We start from the raw sequence: 11622 nt of genomic DNA on the forward strand, positions 1-11622 counted from the left end.
ATATGAATAGTTCACCAGTCAGCTGAAAAACCAATTTTTTTATTTTATAAAAAAAGCCCCACAAGATGTTATTCTCTCATTTCCCCATCTTCTTCCTCTTCTTCAACACCCCTGATATAAAGCACATTATTACACCTGTAAATAGAAAAACAGTCCATTTTGTTGTTCCAACTGGAAACCACATAAGATCTGATTTACAACTACTAGATTTTTTTCATTATAAAAAATACTGAATGCTAAATTTACAATATATCATTTAGTCTTTCTCTTTTAAAAAAATGTTTCTACCATTGTTTTTTTAAAAAGCACATGGCACTTATTTTTTTTCACCATGTGGTTGTTATAAAATGGTATTCATGATCTTCCAAAGAGAATAATGACTAAAGTAGGTGTAAAGTTAGTTCTAGAAAATGAGTGTAACAAAAATCAAAAAAATGCATCCAGACACAACTAAAATTCAAAACCAAGCTCCTACAACCAGAATCATTGAAAAAGGTTACAGCTAAGAACTAGAAGTTTAATATCAATACTAGAAAAATCTTAAGGATGAATAGCTCCAAAATATTTAAATCTTCTTTGACAACTTTAACAATTTCAAAGACTCCTGAAGTCTAGTTGTAGAATATTATGTTAAATTAATAGGAACTTAAAAAGTAATTCTGAAATTGAAACACTAAATTATTTCTAATACTCGTTATATATACAATTACTGCTGTTTGGTTACCTTATTAAAACTTCACCCAGATGTCCAGACAATGCTCCATCTATGTATTCTTCTGTGTTTGCAAGCTTTGAATAAAAAGAAATTACATTAGTATGATACAGAAGGTAAATAGTATAAAACACCTAACACTGGTGAGAGAACTTATTAACTGAGACCTTTTTATACCAACTCACATTTATCTATAATTAATATTAGAAGATTACCTTTCTATTACTATTGTAGTACTTTTTAGTTTCATATAAATACTCAGTAAAGTTTAACATTGATGGATATAGAATATACAGTAAAGCTCATTTCAACATAGTTTTTTAAATCTCTCAGTTGTTCTATTAGACAATAAAAAAATGTATTGAGGAAAGCACTCTCCCAATTTATGAGTAATTTTTCAATTAAAAAGTTTCCTGAAAATTCAATTGCAAAGCAGACATTAAGTTTTCTTGGAGTAATGCGTTACACTGTAGTATCATACTGAGGAACCCAATGGGTGTATAAAAGCTATGGCTAAAATACCAAGTACTTTTACATTAGTCATCAACCAAACCAAAGAACTGAATAAGAATATTTTTTTTAATTATGTGCTAATAAACAGAAAAAAAGAAGTTCTTAAAAGGTTAAAAATTAGAACGACCTTACAAACTTCCACTTATAAAATACATAATCACAGGGATGTAATTATCAGCACAGGGAATACAGTCAATAATATCATAACTTTGTACAGTGACAGATGGTTACTGGACTTATTGTGGTAATCACTCTGCAGGGTATATAAATGTTGAATCACTGTAGTATACACCTAAAACTAAATATATAGTTTTAAGCAACTATACTTTAGTAATAATAACAATAATGATAAACTCATTAAAAATTTTTGACCCAAAACACCTTAGAAATTGGCATTTGAAATTCACTCATAAATACTGAAACTTATCATTTTCATTACTAAATTGTGGCTGGTGGGTTACATATCTATTCTGTGGTAAACATTTATTTATGATATTGTAGGCATCATCAATGTGGTTAGTTACTTAGAGATACATTCCGTAACTGGCAGCTCACCAGGAAGCTCCATTTTAAAACCAAGTTTGACTTGAAGTTTGATGAAAGCTTTCATGTTTCAACAGTAAAAAAGAATAACCTTTATAGTTAGGGAACTATATTATTTCTAATTTTACATCAAGATGTTTAGCTTTCCTTCTACATATAGGCAATAAACTTTACTTTTTAAAAACCACAACCAGTGCTACCTGGGACTCACAAAAGAAATGAACAGGGGAGAAAGGGAAGTTTCCTTCATTAGCTGGGCAACTGGCAAAGGGAAAGAAAACTAGGGATTACAGAGGATATGAAGGATATGAAGTAAGATATTTGAACACGTCAATGAATTATTACTGCTACTGGATGCTATTCCCTCTATTCCTATAGAGAACAAAAAGTAACCTATACCCAGAGGATAAGGTTTTTGTGTGAAATACATGTGATTGTTGAGACAATTAGTTTGGTATGTAAAAGCTCTTAGAAATAAGGTATTAGCATCAACTGACTTTTAAAGGTGATTATTTTGGGCAGATATTCAACATTTAACGGTTTCTAAATCGTACAATAATGCTCCAAAGCCTTTGATCACATTTCAAATAAAATCCTAAGTCCTTACTATCACTTAAAAGGCCCTCTGACTACCATTCCAACCTCTGTGCCACTCTCCCCTACCTCACTGTGCTCTGGCCTTTTTGCTGTGCACTGAACACACCAATCATGTTTCTGCCACAAAGGCTTTGCTCTCGCTGTTCCCTCAAACTAGGGTGCTCTCTTTCCAGCTGTTATCCTTTCAGCAACTCTCTTCAGTTGCTTACTCAATTCTGGTCTCTGCTTAAACTTACTTCCTCAGAGAGGCTCTTTCTGGCACGGCACACTTTTGTCACTCTCTTCCCTGTTTCTGCTTTTTTCCTCCTCCCTAGCATCTATAATTACCTGATACCACATCATATTATTTTACCATCTCCCACCATAAAACATGAACTCCTTGAAGGTAGGGACTTTGTTCTGTTCATTGGTGTATTCACAGTGCCAGGAAGATAATGGGTACTCAATAAATATGTGCCGAGTGAACAAACCCAAAAGCATCATCAATGTGGTTAGTTACTTAAAGATACATTCCGTAACTGGCAGGCTCACCAGGAAGCTCCATTTTAAAACCAAATATTTGGTGGGTACTCTTTATTCCTTTTTTTTTTTTTTAACTGAGATATAATTCCCGTAACATAAAAGTCACTTTCTAAAGTGTACAGGTCAGTGGTTTTAACTATATTCATAAAATTGTGTAAGTCTGGAAGTTGTTCTAAGTCTGGAACATTTTCAGCACAAGGGGCACTCTTCAGATTCTTCTATGGCCTTCATAAATAATTCCCACTTGGGGAATTTTCCAGGCCAAAACAATGCTCTATAAGAACTTTGGGAACCTGAGCATCATCTGTTCAGGGGGTAAACTCTTAAATTAAGGAAAATCTCAGCTTTTTGCCTGCAAGTAATCCTGTTAGTATTCTGCCTACAAGTAAAAGTCCTACCAGTATGGAATACCTGGAATCATGGTTGGATTGACCACCTGTCTAGGTAACCTTTAAAATTCATCCATCTTCCATTAACCAGTTACATAATAAATATCTGAGTTTCAGAAAAATATAATCTCAAATTGCTTCTTCAAAAACCTGGCTGGAAACTATAATTATGCAACAAAAAACAAAGACCCCAATTTAAAAATGGGTAAAGGGCATAACTAGACATTTCTCCAAAGAAGACTGTATAAATGGTCACTAAGGACATAAAAAGATCTCAGTACTGCTAATTAGGAAAATGCAAATCAAAACAACGAAGATACCACTTCACACTCACCAGGATGACTATTATACAAAAACAAAAACAAAAACAAAAACAACAACAGGTGTTATTAAGAACGTGAAGAAATTGGAATCTGTGGGCATTGCTGGTGGAATGTAAAATGGCACTGCTGCTGTGGAAAACAGTATGGCAGCGTCTCAAAAAATTAAAGAATTACTATATGATCCAGGATTCCATTTCTGGATATATACCCAAAAGAACTGAAAGCCGAGACTCTGGCAGATATCTGTACAGTCACGTTCACCACATTATTCACAATGGCCAAAAAGTGGAATAATTCAAATGTCCATCAACAGAAGATTGGATTAAAATGCAGTATATATATCAATGGAATATTAATTTCAGCTGTAGAAAGGAAATTCTGATACATGCTACAACATGGATGAACCTTGAAAATATTATGTTAAGTGAAATAAGCCAAAAGAACAAACATTGTAGGATTCTATTTATATAAGGTACCTAGAATACACAGAAAGAATAGTATTTGCCAAGGGCTGGGGCAGGGGAAAGGGGGCATTATTGTTTAATGGGTACAGAGTTATTGTTTAATGGGTACGGACTTCCATTTTGGGTTTATGAAAAAACTGGGGAAGTGGATACTGGCAACGGCTGCACAACAACGTGAATGTACTTAACGCCACTGAGTTGCATGCGTGAAAATGGTTAAAGTGGTAAATTTTATGTTATATATATTTTTAAAAACCTGGATGAAGCATTTACAGAAGCTAGTGGAACAGACACGTAGTCAGTTAATCAATTCCTTTGGCTGGTATGCTTTCTCCCTCAAGAAATGCTTTTATGGAATTACTTGATGTTGTGCCTTTAGCATTCATTAAAAGACTTAAGAATTTCACTTGAAAAATTTCTTTCAGAGCTAAGTGCTGGGACGTTTTGCTTTTTGTGAAAACCAGTGTTTTCCTTACAGCATTATGAATCAAACATCTGAGCTCTTCTCACTTTAACCACTAGGAGTCACATCTGTGGCTGAATTTTTGTTTAACACCTTTCTCATACGTAGTTTATCAGTTATAATATCCTGTCCTTGACTCTATTCCTGAATTTTGCTTTGTCAATTTAATTAATTTGATTCTTGTAAGTCACACTAAACCTTTGAGGAATAAGGTGAAGAAAATCAACACAATTTAATGATCTTTATAAATCTTTAACTTACCTGCATGTTCATATAGCCATCTACAGATACCAGGTAGCCTTTGTACTCCATTCCCCACTTCAGTTTCACCATTACTGGCTTCCCTGTCAATCCATTGAGGAAAGGTTTGGGATTGAGGGGCAAACTCTGCAAAATGAACAAACAAAGAACTCAGTCAATCATTTTCCTGACTAAGCTCCCACCACCTAGTCTTTGCTACCAAAGCACCAAAATTTGATGGTATCCAAATGAAGCAAAGTCTTGACTCCTCACACTAATTTTCACTTTTATTTGTTGAAGAGCACCAGAGAAATTTAAATACCTAATTAGCCAATTTCTTCTTCAACCCATCAAAATTTATAAAAAAGTATTCATTATTTCCTTAAGAAACACTGAATACCTAATATGCATCATTCACTGTTCCAGGCTATAAAGAAACAAAGGTAGAGGCAGTTAAAAAAAAAAAAAAGAATAACAATAATGCAGGTGATAATCCTTGTCCTCAAGCTCACAGTGGACGGGGGAAGGGCAAAACACACACAGAGAGACAATTTATATTGCATTGTAGTAAGACGAGATATGCTATGTATAAGGGTACCAAACTAATCCAGCATCAAGAGAAAAGGAAAGGAAATAATGCCTCCGATTTAAAGGATGAAAGGTATTTCCAGAGGGAAAAAAATAGGCAGGGGAGGCTACCTATGTAAAAGGAGGGAAGAATTAAGCAACAAAGTGATGTCAGGGACATACAAACAATTCAGTGTTGTCAGAGTCCCATATATGAGGCTACAGAATGAAGCAGGGGACAGATCATATTTGACAGTCTTTCGCTGAATTCCGGGAGCTAGGACTGGGTCTTACCTGACTTAGCAGTGCGTTCTACATATGAGCTATTACTTAATGTTTGTTTATTCTGCAAACCAGAGTATCCTCAGTGAATTCAGACATTTTTTCCGTCCCTCATCTGCTCACTCATCAGCCCAAAGAAAGAAGAGAACCAAGAAACTTAGCTATGAATACTAAGCCCATGTAAGATAAGCATATTCAGTGATCTCAAAGGACATGGGACTACCGCAATAACGTCCTAATGAGTCTCCCATTGTCACTCCTGTCTTTCTCCAACTTATTATCTATGATTTTTTAATCATGTTATATCTCTGCTTAAATGCATCAATGGCTTCCACTTGCACTTGGAGAATGCTGACCTCCTAACATGACCTGAGAGATCTTGCCTGACCCTGTCTCATAACCACTATTCTTGCAAGCAGCTGCGGCTTTCTGTCAATTCCTCGCAGTGGTCCAGCTTTCTTTCCGTACTTAGGGCCTATGCTCATGTTCCCTGTGCTTGGTACACTGTTCCTCCTGCTTTTTAACGCGCTGTATTTTCACGTCCTTTAGGTTTCAGATTACATCCGTCCCCTTCCAGGGAATGCCCTCCCTGACCACTCTTCTAATGTACCATCACAGCATCCTGTCTACTTCTTTCTTAGCACTTAACATTACTTGCAATTATATATTTCCGTTACTATTTGATTAATGCCTCCCACAGCTGACTGGGTTCATCAGTACTTTTCACTTTATGTTCCCAGCTCCTAGCACAGCATCTGCCAGGTAGCATGAGCTGAATATCTGCTAAATGAACAAATGGATGCTCCAAAGCCTGAGCTCAGAGTTCCAGAGCACTGCGGGGCTGCGAGCCCCAACAGCATGGAATGAAAGGGGGACTCTGCAGCGTGGTAAGTGGGACGCGAGAAACCGCTTCGTCTTTACCCTGACCCTGTGGATCCAGCCAGCAAAGATGCCTCAGGCTCAAACGAAGAGGGGAAAGGGGGCAGGTGCACTTCTGGGGAGCGGAGGGCAGAGGAAGGAGCGCGCGCCTCAGACCCCAGAGCAGGAAGAAAGGGGGAAGCGACCCGGGGCGCTGCGCCTCACGCGGATGAATGGGAAACGCGCGAACCAACCAAGGCCCGGAAGGCGGGTCACCCGCCTTCTCTCTCCGGCGACTCCAGCTGTTCTTTTCCTCCTTACCATTGTGACGATGGGCAAATGCTGCAGGTTACAAGTCCCCGACCCTGCTGTTGTCGTCCCTCGTGACTGGAGCACCTACAGCAGGGCCGGTATCGCGGTGCTCCAAGAGAAATGGCCGCCAAAAAGCAGCGTGCCCTTTCACCTCCGACTTCAGCTCTTCCGCTTCTGTGATTGGACGCAAAGAGATATGTGCTGATTGGATGAGATGGCTGGGCAGTATCTCTAGCAACCAGCGGTACTGCGCTAGTTTGTGCCATAGGCGCTGCTTGCGGGCCTATGGGAAGCTGTGGGCTACTGGACTCCGGAGGGTTCTTACGAGGCTGCAAAAACAGTGAGCCCGCCCGGTATCTGGTCTGCTCACCTCCAGGGGTCGGCTGAGAGATGGACGTGATTTCTCGCCTACCTGGCTAATGGGGCATTCCTTTGTCCTTTTACACCTGTGAGAACGAGTTTGAGGCTCTAGAATTTTATCCTCACTTTCCCACAGATTCTGTGATTTGGGCGCTCCTCTGCCACAGTCCCTTTCTACCTGACCTCTATTCTGTAATGCTTATTTCAACCCACTTTAAAGGAAATGCGAAAGCAAGACTAGACTAAGGGAGGTGAAACGCCCTGTAGAAAGTGCAGAATATATTTCAGATGAGGTCAAGTTGAGTCTAGAATACGGTGTGGTGGTCTCCCTGTCGATCTGTTTTGCATTGCCAGCAGAAATCCAGTCCGGTCTTTTTACATGTATTTATAATTAAGGACGTGGGGGATGTTTACGCTATCACGGGCTAATCCTTGATGGCAAAACGGTATTGATCAGAATCTCACCTGTTTTTCCCCAGTACAGACGTTCAGCTCGCTCAGATCTAAAATGCTACGCTTTAAGTAGTGCTGGTTTGGGTTTCGTTTTTGCAACCCTAAGGAGATGACTTTGGAATTTAGGCTTAAATGTTGCGTATTGACGCATTATGGATTAGTGGGTAAGACTGGAGGCAGCCTGAATTCAGAACCTCGGGCCCATCTGTTGGGGAAGGTGTTGGGTAGTTTCTTAATCCCCTAAGGCCTTTGTTTCCTCAGCAGTAAGTGGCTTTTAAAACAACACTACCCACGAGGTTGTGAGGATTAAATAATTAATGTGAAGAGGTTAGGCCTGTGCTTGGCCACGTAAGGGCTCACCAGATGTTCATGTTGATTTTAATGTCCATGTAAATGTTGGAGAACACTGACAGAACACAGTAATTTTGTTTCAGTGTAGTTTATGCCAAACAGTTGGAATTATTTACCCTAAAGTTCAGGGGGGTTTTCCCTAAGTTTCACCATCATCTGATGGATATTTAGCCTTTGTACAGACTTTGAGTTCCTACTATGTGCCAGGCTCCTTCACAATTGTTATAATGGGAATCTTACCTCACAGACTGATTTAGTGGTCATGGCCCCTTTTTAGAGACAAGAAACAGGCTCCTCTTGTGCAGGGCCACACAGTGGGTTTCATCCTGAAAACTGTATGCTTTTTCTACTTTATAGAGCTCACTTTCAAACGCTCAATACCATGTTTCCCCGAATATAAGACCTAACCGGAAAATAAGCCTGAGCATGACTTTCCAGGATGACATCCCCTGAACATAAGCCCTAATGTGTCTTTTGGAACAAAAAATAATATAAGACCTATTTTCGGGGAAACATGGTATGTACTTTAAAAGTCTGACTTATTTTTTTAGCTGTTATCTCAGTGAAGGGAAAAAAAATATTTCTGTAATCTATATAAAGATAGTTGTATTTAAAGTTGTTTTTTCTCATGTTAAATATTAATCTTACTTTATATGGATCCTAGAGCAAATTAAGTCTGAAACATCACAGGAAGCGAAAATATCAAAATTGAAGCTGTCCTACTTCAGGCACATAATGAAAGGCAGCGTTCTTTGGAAAAGACAGTAAGGGGGGGAAAATAGAAGGCAGCAGGAAAAGAGGGAGACCAAATATGAGATGGACTGATTCATAAAAGAAGCCATAGGCATGAGTCTATGGTTGCTGAGCCAGGCTGCTGAGGACAGGATATTGCGGACATCACTAATTTGTAGAGTCACCGGGAGTGAGAGTCAGGTGTATTCCATACCACATTAATTCTAGCAATTATCAGGTTATGTTATTTATAGTTGCTGCAATTCTGAAAATAAAATATGTAAATATTACACCTGGTATCATTGATATGAGGTTCAGTCCCTGGACCTCTCAAGGTCTTAGTTTCACATTAGTCAAATTAAGGCATTGAAATAGATTATCTTAATATATATCTTTGATACTATTATTCTTTGATATTTTAAATTAATAATTGGAAAAAATGAAGAGTAAAATAAAAAATGTCCCTTGCATTGTAACTATTTTCAATTACAGAATTAATTATAGTTTATTGATTATTATTAATAATAAATATTAATTATCATCTCCCAAATAAAGAATAGAATAGTTTTTCAGTTTAGGGAACAATAAGTTTCTTGTAGATGAAACCTTTCAGTTTTCCATGTATGTTGAGAATGCTAGGCAGGAAAATATAATTGTTTTAAAACCATACACTGTAAAATGAGATTTTGCAGTTATGTTGTTGAGATTGTATCTTGGTTTATAAATGTGATCAATTAAGAAGGGGAACTAAAACTGGTTCTGTTTCTAATTATAGATAACAGGTTAGATTATATTATTGACAACGAAAAAGATAAAATTTATCAGCAGAAAATATTTTTATTCATAGTGTAATTCATCTGTCATAAATTATTTAGACTCAACAAAAGTTTTCTTCTCCCTGTAGGTGCATATTCTGTTTGGGGAAAAGTCTAGACTCTTCTTGGATCTATATAATAATATGTAAGCCAGCAGCAGCACCACCATTACCACCACCATTATGGCTGCCATTTATTGAGCACTTATGTGCCAGTACTTTACGTGATCTCATGTAATTCTTATAGCAATTCTGTGAGGTAGGTAGGATTAGCTAGAGTTGCTAAGTACTTGCTCTAAGTGCCACAAGGAATAAGCCTCAGAGCCAGGATCTGTCTTTCTCCAAACTTTGCTCCTTAGCTCTTCTATTCCAAACTAAAAGAATCTCAGGGAAACAAACAAAGCATCTGAATTCCACACATCGTTCACAGCCTCAGTGAGACAATGAAATTCCTATACTGCAGACTGAGTTATTTTCAGATATGTGACTGTTGACTTCATCGCCCATACACATGACCTTCTGTATCGTATCAGATTCGTCTGTCAGTCTCTGAATCAGGTTTTGGTGAGTGGTCAAAATTAAGATCACTCATGTCTGAATGTCTTTATTTTATTCTCCATAAGCAGACAGAGGGCCCACAGACAGCTTCTGGGAATTAAAATTAGAGGAAGAGTTTCTTAGCTTCTTACAAACCTACCCCTCTTTTGAATGATAGTCCTTCATAGGCTTGCTTAAATCGACATTTTCCCACGGCCCCCTGCTGATTCTGAGTGAACAGCTTGTCAGTCCCCTACTGACTGGTGAATATATTGCTTATCCTCATCTTCACTCTTTACTGACAGCCTTCGTAATAACTTGCTTAGAAGACAAATGGCATGACAGAATCTCTGACAACTCAGTAAGGAAGAATACACTCAATTCCTGCTAAATATTCCTACCATTTTAATGGGAACTAACAGCAGTTTTTTTCTTGATGGAAGCAGAAAAAGGATGATACTAAGAACTACTGCCTTTTGTCAAAACAGCATTATGTCTTTGCATTGTTTTTAAAGATGATTTAATGAAGAAGTCAACATATAGATTATCTACAGCGTGGTGCCTTTGCCCAGGCTGTGCCCTCTGCATGGAATGCCCGTCTCTCCCTTCTCTGCCTGCCTTCCAGAGCCAGCCCAAATGGTACATTCAGTAGGAGCCCTTTGCAGGCTCCCGTGGCATCACTCCTAACTCTGGGCTCTATCACCCTTAACACTTTTTTTTCTACGTCTGGTATAGCAATTAACACATTGCAGTCTAGTTTGTATAATTATTTGTCTGTCTTGACTCGACTAGAAACTTCTTGACCACAGGGACCATTGCCTGCTTATTCATATTTGCATCCCCTGCACCCTGAACAGTGTAGGCGCTGGGTTACTGATTGTTAAATGACTCCCCTTCCATCGCATAAGATTTTTCTTGTTGGGGTCCAGACCTTCTTTGAGTGTGGTTATTTTGATCATGGGAACTATTGGCAATTCCCAGCTCTGCTAATTCCTTGATAGGTAGACTTTCCATGAAGTTTCCCATTCTATAAAATGGGGATCGTAATGATACCTACGTCATGGAAGTAAGCTTCTGCAAAGGTTTTCAGGGTTTTTTTTGTAGCTATCGATTTCTTCAGGGTTTCTGCTCTTTATTATTGTCAATTAATGTAATTTATATTTTCCTAAGAATCATTCATGTCTTAATTTATTTTCATAAAGTAATAATAAATATTCTATTTGTTGATTTCCTTTTATACATCTGGTTACTCGGATATCCCATTCTTAATCTGTGTGTGTGTGTGGGGGTGTGTGTCCTCCTGTCTTTTTTCCTCTTTCTAGCGAGAAATATGTTAAAATGTTAATAATGGCTCTCTCTTCTGGGTGATAAGATTATGGGTTTTTAATTTTTCTGTTTTTTTCCCAAATGTTCAGAAATCGATGTATATATTGCTTATGTATTCACACACACAGAAAACTTAAAGAAAAATCCCTTTCAGTTTTTTTATTTCCAAGTAAGGACCCTGAGGCCAGGAATGTTACATAGGTAGATGATGGCCTTAGATTGTAGCCAGAAAATCTGTACTGGCACAGCCACTTTTTGCTATCA

General features: G+C 38.0%; 1 protein-coding gene across 1 annotated transcript; it reads right to left on the reverse strand.

Moving 5' to 3' along the window:
- Positions 1-23: 23 nt before the first annotated feature.
- Positions 24-6934, reverse strand: SNRPF (small nuclear ribonucleoprotein polypeptide F). The gene is made up of 4 exons (XM_033118442.1): positions 6795-6934; positions 4788-4913; positions 725-789; positions 24-135 (listed from the first exon to the last, which is right to left on the reverse strand). Exons 1-4 carry the CDS (start codon positions 6795-6797, stop codon positions 69-71), a joined length of 261 nt encoding a protein of 86 aa, XP_032974333.1. The 5' UTR covers positions 6798-6934; the 3' UTR covers positions 24-68.
- Between the last annotated feature and the right edge of the window lie 4688 nt (positions 6935-11622).

Source organism: Rhinolophus ferrumequinum, chromosome 10, assembly GCF_004115265.2.
Source record: "Rhinolophus ferrumequinum isolate MPI-CBG mRhiFer1 chromosome 10, mRhiFer1_v1.p, whole genome shotgun sequence".
Classification (NCBI taxonomy): Eukaryota; Metazoa; Chordata; class Mammalia; order Chiroptera; family Rhinolophidae; genus Rhinolophus; species Rhinolophus ferrumequinum.

Coding starts and splice junctions, on each gene's coding strand:
- SNRPF (XM_033118442.1), bottom strand. Junction 790..4,787: donor ATGGCTATATGAACATGCAG/GTAAGTTAAAGA, acceptor TTTTATTCAAAG/CTTGCAAACACAGAAGAATA. Junction 136..724: donor CTGGGTGAAGTTTTAATAAG/GTAACCAAACAG, acceptor TTCTATTTACAG/GTGTAATAATGTGCTTTATA.